Source organism: Tinamus guttatus, unplaced genomic scaffold (assembly GCF_059628265.1).
Source record: "Tinamus guttatus ecotype Peru unplaced genomic scaffold, ASM5962826v1 Tinamus_guttatus_pri_ptg000434l, whole genome shotgun sequence".
Lineage (NCBI taxonomy): Eukaryota > Metazoa > Chordata > Aves > Tinamiformes > Tinamidae > Tinamus > Tinamus guttatus.
Window position 1 is genome coordinate 2662861 of NW_028288968.1, and position 16334 is coordinate 2679194.

The window sequence follows — 16334 nt, forward strand, 5'->3', positions numbered from 1 at the left end:
TAGGATATAGGGGACCCTCCTATAGCAACCCCCAACTGCCGCAGGGGGTCCCCCCATTGCACAGCGGTGGGACCGGCACGCTGGGACACGGTGTCCCAACGGGCAGGGCATGGGAAAACGACGGGAATCCCGGGATACACCCAGGATGTGGGGAGGGGGGGCACCGTGGGGACGGCACCGGGAAATGGGAGCACCCCGGGATCAGAGGGACTGGGAAATGGGAGCACCCAACGGATGGGACTGGGAAATGGGAGCACCCTGGGATTGGAGGGACTGGGAAATGGGAGCACCCAAGGGATGGGACTGGGAAATGGGAGCACCCCGGGATTGAGGGGACTGGGAAACGGGAGAACCCAAGGGATGGGACTGGGAAACGGGAGCACCCTGGGATTGAAGGGACTAGGAAATAGGAGCATCTGGAGTGATGGGACTGGGAAACAGGAGCACCCCGGGATTGAGGGGACTGGGAAACGGGAGCATCTGGGGTGATGGGACTGGGAAATGGGAGCACCCTGGGATTGAGGGAACTAGGAAACGGGAGAACCCCAGGATTGAGGGAACTGGGAAACGGGAGCATCTGGGGTGATGGGACTGGGAAATGGGAGCACCCCAGGACCGGAGGGACTGGGAAATGGGAGCACCCAAGGGATGGGACTGGGAAACGGGAGCACGCCGGGATTGAGGGGACTGGGAAATGGGAGCAGCCAAGGGATGGGACTGGGAAACGGGAGCACCCCGGGATTGAGGGAACTGGGAAACGGGAGCATCCAGGGGGATGGGACTGGGAAACGGGAGCACCCAAGGGATGGGATTGGGAAATGGGAGCACCCCGGGATCAGAGGGACTGGGAAATGGGAGCACCCAACGGATGGGACCGGGAAACAGGAGCACCCCGGGATTGAGGGGACTGGGAAACGGGAGCATCTGGGATGATGGGACCGGGAAATGGGAGCACCCCGGGATCAGAGGGACTGGGAAATGGGAGCAGCCAAGGGATGGGACTGGGAAACAGGAGCACTCCGGGATTGGAGGAACCAGGAAATAGGAGCCTCTGGGGGGATGGGACCGGGAACCGGGAGCACCCCGGGATTGAGGGGACTGGGAAATGGGAGCACCCTGGGATTGGGGAGACAGGAAAAGGGAACACCTGGGGGGACGGGACCTGGAAAGAGGAGCACCCCGGGACTGGGGGAGCGGGAACCGGGAGTACCCGGGACGGGGGGGCCCGCAGCACGCGGGGCCGGCGGCCCCGGGGCCCGTTTCCGCGGGCGGACAATGGCGGCCGGGGCGGCTCCCGGAAGCGGCTCCCGGAAGGCGGCGGGAAGGCGGCCGGGCCGCTTTGGGCGCCGCACCGGGCGGAAGGGCGGGCGGGAGAAAGAGGAAGAGCCGGGGAGAGGGAAAGGAAGCGGGGAGGAAGAAAGGGGAAGAGAGGGAGGAAGAAGGGGAGGAAGAGGGGAGGAAGGGGGAAAGGGGAAAGGGGGAAGGGGAGGGAGCGCGGGCGGAAGCGGAACGCGCGTCGCGGGCGCGTGTTTCCGGCGCGGCGCGCTCTCGGCGTGGCGCCGCCCCGGCCGGCGGCGATGGCGGCGGCGCGGCGGCGGCGCTGAGGGGCAGCGGGCGGGCGGGCGCCATGGAGGGCAAGCCCGGCCTGCAGGTGGTGTGCCAGGCCGTGCAGGCGCTCTACCACGACCCGGACCCCAGCGGCAAGGAGCGGGCCAGCTGCTGGCTGGGCGAGCTGCAGCGCTCGGTGAGCGGCGGGGCGGGCGGGGGGGCGGGACGGGCGGGGGGGCCTTTGTGCGCGCGCTGCCCCCGTTGGTGCTGTGGGGGGGGGGGGTGTCCCCGCGTCCGCGCCTTTTTGTGGCCCCCTTCTTGTCCCCCCTGTCCCCCCTTAATGTCCTCCTTCTTGTCCCCCCCTTCTTGTACCCCCTTCTTGTCCCCCCCCTTCTTGTCCCCCCTGTCCCCCCTTTCGTAATCCCCCCTTCTTGTCCCCCCCGTTCCCTTCCTTCTTGCCCCCATCTCCCCCTTCTTGTCCCCCTCCTCATCCCCTTCTTGTCCCCCCCCTTCTTGTCCCCCCCCTTCTTGTCCCCCCCCTTCTTGTCCCCTCCTTCTTGTCCCCCCTATCCCCCCTTCTTGTCCCCTCCTTCTTGTCCCCCTGTCCCCTCCTTCTTGTCCCCCCTATCCCCCCTTCTGGTCCCCTCCTTCTTGTCCCCTCCATCCCCTCCTTCTTGTCCCCTCCTTCTTGTCCCCCCGTCCCCTCCTTCTTGTTCCCTTTTCCCCTCCTTTTTGTCCCCTCCTTCTTGTTCCCTTTTCCCCTCCTTTTTGTCCCCTCCTTCTTGTTCCCTTTTCCCCTCCTTTTTGTCCCCTCCTTCTTGTCCCCTCCATCCCCCCCTTCTTGTCCCCTCCTTCTTGTCCCCCCGTCCCCCCCTTCTTGTCCCCTCCTTCTTGTCCCTCCGTCCCCCCCTTCTTGTCCCCTCCTTCTTGTCCCCTCTGTCCCCTCTTTCTTGTCTCCCCCTTCTTGTCCCCCACGTTCCCTTCCTTCTTGTCCCCCGTTTCCCCCCTCCTTGTCCCCACTTCGTTCCCCTCCTTCTTGTGTCTCCTCCTTCTTGTCCTCTCGTGTCCCCTCTCCCTTCTCGTGTCCCCTCTCCCTTCTCGTGTCCCCTCTCCCTTCTCGTGTCCCCTCTCCCTTCTCGTCCCCTTCTTGTGTGTCCCCCCCGTCCCCCCCCCCTTGTGTGTCCCCCCCGTCTCCCTTCTTCTTGTCCCCCTTCTTCTCCCCTCCTTGTCCTCCCCTTGTCCCCTTCTGCCTCCCTTCTGGTGGCACCATTTGCCCCAGGGGCAAAAGTTTGGGTGCCCCCCCCCCCATATAACCCCCCACCATGAAGAGATGGGACCCCCCCCCTCCCCAGCCCCCCCTTCCCCAGCCCCCCCCCAGCTCCGTGTTTCGGCATGGGGTGCCCCCCCCCCCCCCATCCCTCTCTTTTTCCCTCCCTTTTTCCCTCCCTCCCTCTGTCCGTCCCTGCCGGCTCATCCCACATTCCAGGCCCTGCTTCCGGGATGGCTGGGCCCCCCTGCCCGGCACATCCCCACGGAGCCGGTTGTGGAAACGCTGGGAAAACCTCAGGGGGCCCTGGCAACCCAATGCCGGGTCCCCTCGAGGCCTCCATCCCTCCTTATGGCTCTGGGAATCAAGGCCCGTGCAGGAAAACAGTCCAAACCGCATCCCGGCATGCGGGGAATCGCGGATCCGAAGCCCTTTTCCCTCTGCCTTCCCGGAGGGGCCGGTTCCAGGGTCTATCCCGCTGGATTCCAGCTCCAGGACCGGGTTTAGGGCTGGATGCCGGATAGCCCGGCCCGTTGTCCTGCTGGGACCGTCGTCCCGAGGCCGGGAGCGACTCCGGTTCCTCCCTTCTCGCGTCTCCAGAGCGATCGCTGCGACAAACTCCCGTTTTATTCCTTCATTTATTTGAGCTGGATAGCGTCGGATTCCTAAAAATCCCAGGAATCGGTAGTTAGCGTTTCATTCTGCAGCTGCTCTTGTAAGTTGGGGAAAATCCGCTTGGAAAGCTGGAGCCTGTGTGCGTTTAGGTAGGATCTTTCCCTAAAAAACATATAAAAGGGAGGGACTTGGGCATTCGGAGGCGCCGGGTGGCACGTGGGGAGAATTCCCGCATTCCAAGATGCGCCTGGCTCTGCCGCTGGCTTCGGAGCGGAGCCGCCGGCATTCCCGGTAACCCGACGCGCACGCGGATTTGGTGGAGATCCCGTTTCAGTTTATTCCGAGGGCGCCGCGTCCCTGCCCGGGCTGTGGCTCCGGCGTGGGATTTTTCCCCCATTTTGGATACCAAATCGGCACGAGGCCGCCGGAACCGCCGAATCCCTCCCCAAAAACGCCCGGCTAAGGATTCCAGCTCTGAGGCCAAACTGGAGCGCGGGGAGCGCGGAACCGCGCTGCAATTCCTGCAGGTTTATCCAGGTGACTCCCAGGGCGCTCCCAGTGTTCCCGAGGGAATTCCCCATCGGTCCTAGGGTGGAGGGGGGGATCTGGAGCCGCTCGGAGAGGCGGCAGGACCGGGAAGCGGCGCCTTCCCGTGCGCTTCCCTGCTCCCGAGGCGCCCCACGGAGCGTGGGCTGCCCTGTAACCCCGGATTCCCGATATTCCCAAAGAGAGGAGCCCTGTGACGTTCGGCTGAGGTTTTCCCGTTGGACTCCGTGGTTTCTTGGGATGCTTCCCGGTGTCTGATCCGCGCGCGAAGGCCCCGGAGCCCCGAAGCAAAGGGGATCCCTCCGGAGAGCAGCAGCCGCGGCTTCCCGTTTTCCCCAGGGAATCGCCTTTGGAAAACGCCCTTCGGCCCTGGCCTGGCTCTTCCCTGTGCTCCGGGAGTTTGGGACACGCTGTGTGTCCGGAGCTTCCCTTCTTATTCCTGCTGCTGCGCGGAGGGATTTCCCATGGGCTTTAATGGCAACTTTTAGGGAGCTACCCCCATTCCCGCTCGGATCCTCGGGAAAGGAGCGGATGCTCCGGAGCTCCCATAAACCCGTTCAATATGTGACTTAGTTTGCTCCCTGCTCAGGTCATTCCAGCGTGCAGATGCAATCAGAGGAAGGTGAGTGTTTTTATCCCATTTATTGTATCAGATAAGCCCAAATTGGGCTTTCCCAAGGCCCGGACTCCGGCCGCTCTGTCCTTGTTCCCCAGGAATAACGTCGTGGTTCTAACCTGGAAGCAGGGAATTGTCCCAAGTGTGTGACGTTGAGGACAGGTTTGTGCCATGGAAGGTCAAGGCCCCGCTCTAAGGTCGCAGGTTGCGTCGGTCTCATTTTAACTCGATTTCCCCCCAAATCAGGGGCTGCCGGGGCGCACACCCGCGCTCGGAGCAGCAGTTCAGCTTATCAGCTACCTCCTTATCACTTGCTTATCTTAAATAAGGCCTCGTTGCATCTTGAGCGGAACGAAGGCCCTTTAGTGGCCCGCGGGTTCCTTCGGAATGCCGGACTCCCATTCCATCCCCATGGAATGCCGGATTCCCAAACGGTCGCTGTGGCCCGGAGCAGCATTTGCAACACTCCCTTAGAGGCACCTGAGGGCTGGAGATTTGAGGCATTTTGGGCTGATATTTGCCTTTTTTTGCCGTTTGAAGGGGCTCTGGGCATTGGGTTGTCCCTGTGAGCTTCCGCATTTTGGAATCAGATCCCGCCGTTTACCAGGATTATAATCCCTGGAAGCTAAAACTTAAATATTACTTTATATATACAAATGGCTATATGTATATCTATATATGGCTATTTGCATATTTCTATATGTATATTTCTATATGTATATTAATTTTCCTACCTCTTAGGCGTTGCGCAAAGTTAATTCCAGAAGGCTCGAGTGTCTTTAATGCAGAAGGTGCCTATATTGCACATAGGGACTAAGTGCACGTTCCAAGTTTTCGCTTTTCCGACCCCAATTCCAGGCTCCGGTGTGGACTCCGCGTCGGCCGCTTAATGATTTCTCGTTGCTTTGCAAAGCATTCCCTAAAAGACAGGAATTTTATGTGGTTTGGAGCCAGGTAGGTTCCGTATAAGTGACTAACTCCGCTGATTGCCTTTGATCCGGCCCCGGGATTAATTTAACGATAACGCGGAGTGGAAACCGAGCCCCTAATTAAAACGGGAACGAGCAGCCCCGTTTCCCCCTCCAGGTGCCGCTTCCACTTTGCTTTTGCTGCGATTTGACGGTTTTCCTGCCCTAAGTGGATTTGTTAGGGATTTGTGGGACTGCCGGGGCGACCAAGGGGCATTTTCCTGGAGCAAAAATTCCTCTTTTTTCCCCCAAAGCTGGTTTTTCCAGAGACATTTCCCGATTGCTGGAGGCTTTGGATTGCAGGGAGCAGAGTCAAACTCCTGTGGGCTTTTTCCCCTGACCTGGTGGTCACGAGGCCATCGCTGCCATTCACGTTTCCAGGTTAAATTTGGGGGAACTTGCCTGTTTCTGGTGACGTTTTGCGTTTTTTTGGGATATTCCCTCATCTGGCAGCGCTTTCTGCATGTCCAGGGTCTTTTTTTTTGTCTATGGGCACACAAGGGACCAGCTTTAACTCTCGTATCCCGCTGCGCCCGCTCCGTCTCTCCGGCCGCCGGGATCCCATCGCCTCCGCACCGGGATTTGAGGCTCTTCCCCAAACCCGTGGGCCTGGAATTCTCCTTAGGAACCCGCTTTGCATCCCTGTAGGTGCTCCCGAAACACTCGGGATAGATCCCGCGTTGTCCCCATCCCGGTTTTCCTTCCAGGCCTCTGGGCAGGGAAGTACGGGCTCCCTTCCCAAGGGAACGCGCCGGATATCTTGCACCTTAGTATGGGAAAATTATATTGAAACGCACCAAATTCCTTAGATTCCAAGCTATATTGAAGAGCACCAAATTCCTCAGTTTCCAAGCTACATTGAAGCACCCCAAATTCCTTAGTTTCCAGGCTACATTGAAGCACCCCAAATTCCTTAGTTTCCAGGCTACATTGAAGCACCCCAAATTCCTTGGTTTCCAAGCTACATTGAAGCGTCCCAAATTCCTTAATTTCCAAGCTACATTGAAGCACCCCAAATTCCTTAGTTTCCAGGCTATATTGAAGCACACCCAATTCCTTAGTTTCCAGGCTACATCGAAGCGCACCGAATTCCTTGGTTTCCAGGCTATATTGAAGCACACCAAATTCCTCAGTTTCCAAGCTATATTGAAGCACACCAAATTCCTTAGTTTCCAAGCTACATTGAAGCGCCCCAAATTCCTTAGTTTCCAGGCTACATTGAAGCACACCCAATTCCTTAGTTTCCAGGCTACATTGAAGCACCCCAAATTCCTTAGTTTCCAAGCTACATTGAAGCGTCCCAAATTCCTTAGTTTCCAGGCTACATTGAAGCACCCCAAATTCCTTAGTTCCAAGCTACATTGAAGCACCCCAAATTCCTCAGTTTCCAAGCTACATTGAAGCGTCCCAAATTCCTTAATTTCCAAGCTACATTGAAGCGCCCCAAATTCCTTAGTTTCCAGGCTACATTGAAGCACCCCAAATTCCTTGGTTTCCAAGCTACATTGAAGCGTCCCAAATTCCCTAATTTCCAAGCTACATTGAAGCGTCCCAAATTCCTTATTTTCCAGGCTACATTGAAGCGCCCCAAATTCCTTAATTTCCAAGCTACCTTGAAGCGCCCCAAATTCCTTAGTTTCCAGGCTACATTGAGGTGCACCGAATTCCTTAGTTTCCAAGCTACTTTGAAGCACACCAAATTCCTTAGTTTCCAAGCTACATTGAAGCGCCCCAAATTCCTCAGTTTCCAAGCTGTATTGAAGCGCCCCAAATTCCTTAGTTTCCAGGCTACATCGAAGCGCACCGAATTCCTTAGTTTCCAAGCTACTTTGAAGCACCCCAAATTCCTCAGTTTCCAAGCTGTATTGAAGCACCCCAAATTCCTTAATTTCCAAGTTCCGAAAGGAGGCTCCTGCCCTCCAGGACGGGATCATCCCTTCGGATGGCTGGGATGGTGAAACCGGCTCCTTTCCTCATGCAGCGTGCCCAAACTGCACCAAGCAAACCCTAAAACGAGCAGAAACCCATATGATTATTGTTATTTTTTTTTGTGCAAATGGTTTCAATTATGATTTTCCAGTGTTCTAACGCTCGGAGCTGTCCCTAAACCCACCGTTTCTTTGCAAAAAGCCATGAAATCCCGTTTTTTTCCGCGTGCCGGCGTGACGAGGACCCCGCGCTCGCCCTGTTTGCAGCCAGGGCTCCTGTTGTTGCCCTCCTGCAAACACCCAACTCGTGTTTCACCCCGTGTTAAATGTCAGGCTGTGTTTGATGCCAGGTTCGAGCCCTCGCTGTTGTTTTATGTCTGTCTCCAACAGCTGGGGGCATCCGAACAAAGATCTGCAGAAATTAATGAGAATTTCAGCTCTTTTTTTTCAATTTTTGCATCAAAAATACAAGTTTTTTGCATAAGATAGCCAAAGAAAATGGAAAATTCTTTGTAGTTCCTAGGGAAAGTGGAACTTGGAGCCCGTCGCTGTTGTGACAAATGGACCCGAGGACTTGTTTGCTTGTAGGGCCTCAGGGGTGAGGAATTCCCTGGGAGTCTTGGTGTAGTTTTGGTGTTTATTGGAAACCCACCTCTTTTTAATGCAAAAATCCCCTCGTAAAGCAACGGCAACGTCATCCCTAATCCATCTCCAATGGGGGTTGCGTGTTCCGGCATTGGCCGTAGTTGATTTAATGGATTAATAGCTTTAAAATCCACACCGGAGCCCAGCACCTTGTCCCGGAGGAGGCGGCTCCTCCTGGACTCATCCCGAATGTCCCCAGCGACGGCTCCGGAGCGGCTTTTCCCACCCGCTATCCCGGAACCTGCGGCGCGACCCAAAGCACAAGGGGCTCCTCCAAACGTTGCTCAAATCGGAAGGAATCGGCCCGTTTTTCATTGGGATCAAGGCTGCATCCTTGGGTACCCTTTGGTCCTCGGAATGGGCGACTCTTCTGCGTTCGGATGCAGCGAAATCGGTCCCAAGGTGCCATGAGGGATGAGCAGGAATTGGGAGCGCTGGGCTGATTCCCGGGAAGCCCTGGAGTGTTTAGGGAAGCAAGGGAAGGAACTGCAGCGCGTAGCTCCCCTTGGAGAGGGGTGAAGGCATCTCCAGCCGCTGGAAAAAAAGGCGGAATTGCCCACGCGGACGCACTCCTGGAGCAGAGGAAGGAATTTGGAGGTTCTTCCAGTCTATCGGAAGCAGCCCTTGGATCCTGGTTTTGCTCTGGTGGTTGTGCTTGGAGAGAAGGGGCGGATTGGGAAGATCCAGGCGCCGCGTGCGGGACTCGGAGCTCCCCGCGCTCTGCCGCTCCTCTTCCCGGCGTCCGTGGGAGAAGCTCGGGATGAATCCAGCCCCGTGTCCGCAGGCTCAGGACACGGATCGAGCTGGGGAGCGGGAAAGCTCTCGGGGGAGATTCCCAGCCCTCCTGAGGAAATGGGGAAGGGAAGGGGCATTTCCGCGTCTCCCGCGGTGGCACTTGGGCTCGGTGGCACCAAAAGGCCTCGGAAGGTCCCTGCCCTGTTCCCGGGCACGGAGCGGGATCTTCCCTAGGGAAGCGGCGGGGGACACGGGTGTCCCGCAGGGAAAACCCTCCTGGATGCTGGAACCCGCCGGGTTTGTCCCCGCGCGCTGCTGACGCCGCGGCCATCCCTAGGTGCACGCGTGGGAGATCTCGGACCAGCTCCTGCAGATCCGGCAGGATGTGGAATCCTGCTACTTCGCGGCGCAGACCATGAAGATGAAGATCCAGACGTCGTTCTACGAACTGCCCACGGACTCGCACGCGTCGCTGCGGGACTCCCTGCTCTCCCACATCCAGAACTTGAAGGACCTGTCCCCCGTCATCGTCACGCAGGTAGGAGCCCATCCGCCCATCCCAAGGGATTCCCACGTTTTCCCCCCAAACCCACAGCCAAGCTCATAATGTTTGTGAACAGGTAAGACACTGAAGGGGGGAGTCCCTGATATTCCTGGCAGCCACCTTGAAACGTCTTCTCCCGGAATCCCGGAATGGTTGAGGTTGGAAGGGATCTAGGGATCACCCGGTGCAGCCCCTGCTCCAGCAGGGACACCCGGGGTACAGGGTGGCATCCAGGCGGGTTGGACATCTCCGGAGAAGGAGCCTCCACAGCCTCTCTGGGCAGCCTGTGCCAGGGCTCTGGCACCCTCACACCAAGGAAGTTCTTCCTCACATGGACATGGAGCTGCCTGGGCTTCAACTTGCACCCATGAGCCCTTGTCCTGTCCCTGGCCACCACCCACAAGAGTTTGGCCCCATCCTCCCTACACTATTTGTGGCTGGGAGAACAGGGCACCGGGCTGCGGTGGCAGAGGGGGACACGAGGACTCGTTCCCATTTGGTGCCCCCCAGGTTGGGCCAGGGGTGGCCCCTTTCCCCGCGGGCAGCCCTGGGTTTGGGCAGCGGCTCCTCTCTGATCTCCTGTTCTCTCCTGTCCCCTTGCAGCTCGCTCTAGCAATAGCAGACCTTGCCCTGCAAATGGCCTCCTGGAAGGGCTGCGTACAGACACTGGTGGAAAAGTGAGTACCTGCTTGTGCCAAAAACCCTGACCTGCTCGGGGGGAGTGTTTCTGTGTCTCCTGTTTTTATTCCTTGATGATCCCTCATCCCCTCCCACTGAGGTCCCACGGCCTTGTTGGAGTGGGAAGGATTTAGTTCGTCTGCACATTGGCAGCTGGATCTGCTTTGCTTGTAGGAACGCAAAACTTTGCCTGTTTTTCTCAAGCTGCTTATCAAAAATCTTGAGCTTTACCGCCGAATTGGACACATCCCATCAAAGCTCTGCCCGCACACGCGTGTTTGGAATAACTCCTCCAATTCCAGCTGTGTGATTTATTTTGCTTTGCTGGCGTGTGCGTAGCTGTCCCCCGCAGCCCTGCCTTGTCCCCTCCTCCGTTCCAGGTACAGCAACGATGTCACCTCGCTGCCCTTCCTGCTGGAGATCCTCACGGTGCTGCCCGAGGAGGTTCACAGCCGATCCCTGCGCATCGGAGCCAACCGCCGCACGGAGATCATCGAGGATCTGGCTTATTATTCCAGCACGGTCGTGTCCCTGCTGGTAAGGGGACGTGACACCGTGTCACCGAGCGCCCCTGAACCACGGGGCGCCTTCACGCCGTCGCTTGTTCCCCCTCTTTATCCCAGGTTATTCCAGGCCTGGCATGAGCACAAATCTGTCTGGCAGCTGGCAGGAAGCCTGGGTGAAACAAGCTGCTTTTATAGTGCCCTTCCAAACAGATTAATCAGAATCACAGTCAGGTTTCTATTGTCGGTGCTGGCCTGAAAGTGGAGCTCGTTAAGGGAACCTGATGACTTTCTCATCCTCTCGACCAGCCCGCCGCGTGCGGATCGTGTCACCGCTGCGTGTGACACGGAGCGCCCGTCTGCCAGCCCGGCAATGGGCTCGGGCTGAATTCCTGCACAGCTCCAGGTTATACGAGTAATAATCATAGAATCATAGAACCACAGAATGGTGAAGGTTGGAAGGGACCTCTAGGGATCACCCAGTCCAACCCCTGCACACGCAGGGTCACCTAGAGCACGTGGCACAGGACTGCGTCCAAGCGGGTTTGGAGATCTCCAGAGAAGGAGACTCCACAACCTCTCTGGGCAGCCTGTTCCAGTGCTCTGGCACCCTCAGTGTTGGGAAATTTTTCCTTAAGTTCCTGTGGAATTTTTGGTGCTTCAGTTTCTGGCTGTTTCCTCTAGTTCTGTCGGTGGCCACCAGTGAAAAGAGGCCGCCCCATCCTCCTCACTGCCTCCCTTGAGGTACTTCTAGACACTGCTCAGGTCCCCTCTCAGCCTTCTCTTCTCCAGCTGAACAGGCCCAGCTCCCTCAGCCTCTCCTCGTAGGGCAGATGTTCCAGGCCCCTCATCATCCTCGTAGCCCTGCCCGAATTCAGCCCGTTCCGTTCCCGGTGCTGCCCTGTGAGCGCAGGGGTGCTGGGGTTCCTGTTGCTGCCCGTGCCCGCTCCTCCTCACGCGGCAGCACGTGTGGGATGAGCCGGCTCCTCGTCTTCCCGAACGCTCCCTGCTGCCTTTCCCGGCGCAGCGCGTTCCCGGGAAGCTCGGCAGGAGCGCGGCTGCCGTCCCGTAGGCAGGTGGGATCGTCGGATTGGGAAGGGGCGCAGCCAGCTCAGCCACGGCCCGCGGCGGAAAGGAAATCCCCGCGCTCCAAAGGGATTGAGCTTGGAAGGGGCCAAGCTCCAAAGGGACCAATCCTGGAAGAGATCAAGCTCCAAAGGGTCAATCCCAGAAGGGACCAAGCTCCAAAGGGTCCAAGCTCGGACGGGACTGAGCTCCAAAGGGACCAATCCTAGAAGGGATCGAGCTCCAAAGGGTCCAATCCTGGAAGGGGTCGAGCTCCAAAGGGTCCAATCCTGGAAGGGATCGAGCTCGGAAGGGCCAATCCTGGAAGGGATCGAGCTCGGAAGGGCCAATCCTGGAAGGGATCGAGCTCCAAAGGGACCAATCCTAGAAAGGATCGAGCTCCAAAGGGACCAATCCTGGAAGGGACCGAGTGCCAAAGGGACCAATCCTGGAGGGGATCGAGCTCGGAAGGGCCAATCCTGGAAGGGATCGAGCTCGGAAGGGCCAATCCTGGAAGGGACCAAGCTCCAAAGGGTCGAGCTCGGAAGGGACTGAGCTCCAAAGGGACCAATCCTAGAAGGGGTCGAGCTCCAAAGCGTCCAATCCTGGAAGGGGTCGAGCTCCGAAGAGACCAATCCTGGAAGGGACCCAGCTCCAAAGGGACCAAGTTCGGAAGGGACCGAGCTCCAAAGGGACCAAGTTCAGAAGGGATCGAGCTCCGAAGGGACCCAGCTCCAAAGGGACCAATCCTAGAAGGGATTGAGCTCCAAAGCGTCCAATCCTGGAAGGGGTCGAGCTCCAAAGGGACCAATTCTGGAAGGGACCCAGCTCCAAAGGGACCAAGTTCGGAAGGGACGCAGCTCCGAAGGGACCAATCCTGGAAGGAACCCAGCTCCAAAGGGCTGAGCTCGAAAGGTGCCAAGCTCGGAAGGGATTGAGCTCTAAAGGGGCCGAGCCCTGGGGACAGCCCGGTGGCCACTCACACCCTGTGTGTGGCTACGGCTGCCGGGAGCAGAATGGCCCACCGGGTTCCCTGCCGGTTTTCCCTATCCCATTATCCTCTGCATCCGCGAGACTCCGATCCCGCTTCCTCCACGTGTGCCCAGAGCTTTCCTGGCCAGCTCCAGCATTTGACACCAGCTGCCTGAAGAGCAAAACTCAATTACCTGCATAGGACTCAAATGTTAAATCTCCTTTGGATTACAAAGAGGTTTAAATCAGAAAATATATGAATTTTTCACAGAAACCGTGATAAAGTTCAAGATCAACCTCCAGGATAAAGCGTATAAATAGAGAGGGAAGTATGTAAAGTATAAATAGGGAGGGAAATATGTAACGTATAAATAGGGAGGGAAATATGTAACGTATAAAAGCTAAAGCTAAAAATATAAAATATAAAAGCTAAAGCTAAAAATATAAAATATAAAAATATAAAAGCTAAAGCTAAAAATATAAAAGCTAAAAATATAAAAGCTAAAAATATAAAGCTCCTAAGCACTTTTCCCTTGTCCTGCTGCAGATGACGTGCGTGGAGAAGGCGGGCAACGACGAGAAGATGCTCATCAAAATCTTCCGCTGCTTGGGGAGCTGGTTCAACCTGGGCGTCCTGGACAGCACCTTCATGGCAAACAGCAAGTTGCTGTCCCTGCTCTTTGAGGTGCTGGTGAGTATTTCCTGGAGCCTTGGGGAGCAGGATGGTGCCGCTTGGAAATGCGGGAGGTTTTCTGGGAATGTTGGGTGCTGTCCCCGTGATGGGTGACGCTGCTTTTTGGCACCGCAAGGTGAGTTTGTCCCCTTCCTTCTACGTCGATTTGGAGCCTGCCGGTCTCTGCCCTGGCTCTCTGCTAGCAGGTGGGGAGGCAAGGCCTGTTCCTCGTCCTAGATCCGCACGGATCTGTGTTTTTAGACCTCGTGCTTTTATATGGCAAGAGAAAACTGAATAGCGAAGGTTCAGCATAGATGGAAATAGAGGAAATCACTTCTGCCTGTGATTTGAAATGGAAATATTCCCGGAGAGGTGCAGGTTTCCTGCAGTTCCTCTCCTATGACCTGGGATGGGAGGACGAGACGGACGGGCAGAAAGTCTTGGCTTTTGGGTGTAAATGGAAAAGCGCGTGGCCCTTTTTGGCTGTTTGTGTGCAACCAGCAGCTCATGCACAATTATCTTTTCCTGCCCATCATCTTTGACAGCAGAGAGGTGAGACCTGGCCCGGTTCTGCTCGGGCTGTTGCACGGTGGAGAAAGAAAGAGCATTTGTACCCGTTCTAGCACAGGGTGCCACATTTGAGCTTGGGTTTTTGGGACCTCCAGAGAGGGACCTTTGGTCTCCAGTGCTGCGCTCGATCCTTTCTGCAGCTCAAATTGTCTTGCAGGAATCTGAGCAAAAAAAAACACTCGAGCAATCCTTGTTGTGCATCGCTTGGAGTGAGTTTGGTATCGCCAGGGGACTGTGGGTTAGCAGTTAACTGAAGGTGTCTGTGGTCCCCAAGGAGGAAACTGAGCTTGTGTAATGCTAAACTCAATTTTGCTCCCCCTACTCCCCAAATTTTCACTAAAACAGTGCATTTCCCTTCTCTTGCCATCAGGGTAGCTAACTCCTCTATGGCTTTTTCTCCTTTTTACTGTATCTGGACGTGAGGGAGTCCAGGAGGCTGGGAGCATCGCGCGGGAGAGCCAGGAGCTGAGCACACAGGAATCCCTGCGGGAATTCCCTGCGGCCGCGGGCTCTACCGCATCCGTGTCCTCCAACGGGAACCCTCCGTTTAACCTGGGTTAAATCAGTGACAAACGTGGGAGCTCCCGGACCACGGAGGCCTTGGCGGTGCTCTGTGCCCGGGCCAGCCTTTCTTCTTGCACTGCCATTGCCCTAAATTTAGGGGCTTTTCTTTATCCTCCCCTGCTTCCCACCCTCGTGTGTATTCCTGGGGCTTCAGGAATTGTTTTCCAGGTGCTTTAGGGCCTCTCGTGCAAACACGGGCATCGGCAGGCGCAAAATTCCCGTTCCTTTGTTTCCTCCCTCCTCCCTGGTGACTCTCCTCTCCTCCTTAACGTGCCAGTCTCTTCTCCCTCCTTAATTGCCTGGGGCTCTGTGGGACCCATTAAAGCTCCTGTTAAATCAGCCTTGCACAAGTGCTAAAAATGTCCCCCCAATGGGACCTGGAACCCACTTGTCCACCCCAGAGCATCGTCGTGATAAAGAGCGTCGTCGTGATAAATATTTCACGTGCGTGTGAGACCTCCTGGCCTTCCCTGCTTGGGAAAGGAGGAAAACGGGGCGAGTTTGGGGCGAGTTTCTGCAGCCCCTCCTACTCCTGGGGATGCTGGCTCGCCGTCCCCGCCGAGTTGTAGGAATTCCATAGGGAATACACAGGAATGAGATCCTCGGTATCCCCTTGCGGTGGGCTCATTTGTGCTTCCCGTTTCCTGCAGCAACAAGACAAGACGTCGTCCAACCTGCACGAGGCGGCGTCGGACTGCGTGTGCTCGGCGCTCTACGCCATCGAGAACGTGGAGACCAACCTGCCCCTGGCCCTGCAGCTCTTCCAGGGCGTCCTCACCCTCGAGACCGCCTACCACATGGCCGTGGCACGGGAGGACCTGGACAAGTAAGTGGCCCTGCAGATGGAATGCTGCGGGAATCCTGGAATCCCGGAATGGCTGAGGGTGGAAGGGACCTCTAGGGATCACCCAGTGCAGCCCCTGCTCCAGCAGGGACACCCAGAGCACGGGGCACAGGGTGGCATCCAGGCGGGTTGGAGATCTCCAGAGAAGGAGCCTCCACAGCCTCTCTGGGCAGCCTGTGCCAGGGCTCTGGCACCCTCACACCAAGGAAGTTCTTCCTCCATATGGATGTGGAACTTCCCATGTTTCAACTTGCACCCATGAGCCCTTGTCTGGTGCAAGTTGCATCTTCCCAACTTGGTCGAGATGCTGCTTTTAAAAGCAGTTGCTTCACATGTGTCGGCTGTTACAAAACGCTGCTCTCCTGGTTGGAATCCTCCTGCTCCTCAGGCTCCGCTGGTTCCAGGCCAGTTTATGCCTATTCTGTTTTGCCAATGTGCTCATTCCCTAGCGTATTTCCAGGTGGGAAGCAGCCAGCCTTCACTCTGAGCTAAACCAGCCCTGTTCTGGCCCTCCTTGGAGACAATTTGCTTTCCCTGGTGCTCCCTGTCCTCTTCCCATTCCGAGTGATCCTCTGCTCGCTCCGGGCCAGGCAGGTCCGTGCTGCTCCTGGAGGGATCCCATTGCTCCCAGAGGATCCCGCCGCTCCATTGGGACACCCGGTGTGCAGGGAACACCCGGCCTGGTGTCTCATGTCTTACCCTTGTGGCATTAGTGTCTTGGAGCTGCCCTAACTTCAATCCATCCACAAGTTTCCAAAGCTATTCTGGCAGAAATACTCATTTTTATGAACTTGTGCTCTCTGCCACGGAATCCATCCCGTTTCTCCTGCTCAGACTCCATGGCTTTCCTTCTCCTGCGCGTGGTCCATCTGGAATTATCAGCGTGGATCGTGAATGTTCATTCCTCCTTTTTCTGCAGCTGTCCCTGTGCAGACAGGGGTGAGATCAGCTGCTGGAGCTTCCCCAGCACCTCCTTCCAAGCTGGCGTTTCCCCTTCCAGCGCTTCCCGCTGCTCTCCTGCCCGCAGGCTCCGGCCCGCGCGGCCGTGCGTTA

The 16334-nt window shown here is 57.0% G+C and overlaps 1 protein-coding gene across 1 annotated transcript; it reads left to right on the top strand.

Moving 5' to 3' along the window:
- The first annotated feature begins 1595 nt into the window (after positions 1-1595).
- TNPO3 (transportin 3) lies at positions 1596-15270 on the top strand. Its single transcript, XM_088531793.1, has 6 exons — positions 1596-1744; positions 9206-9406; positions 10016-10089; positions 10471-10627; positions 13178-13321; positions 15088-15270. Exons 1-6 carry the CDS (start codon positions 1628-1630, stop codon positions 15265-15267), a joined length of 873 nt encoding a protein of 290 aa, XP_088387919.1. The 5' UTR covers positions 1596-1627; the 3' UTR covers positions 15268-15270.
- Positions 15271-16334: the final 1064 nt, after the last annotated feature.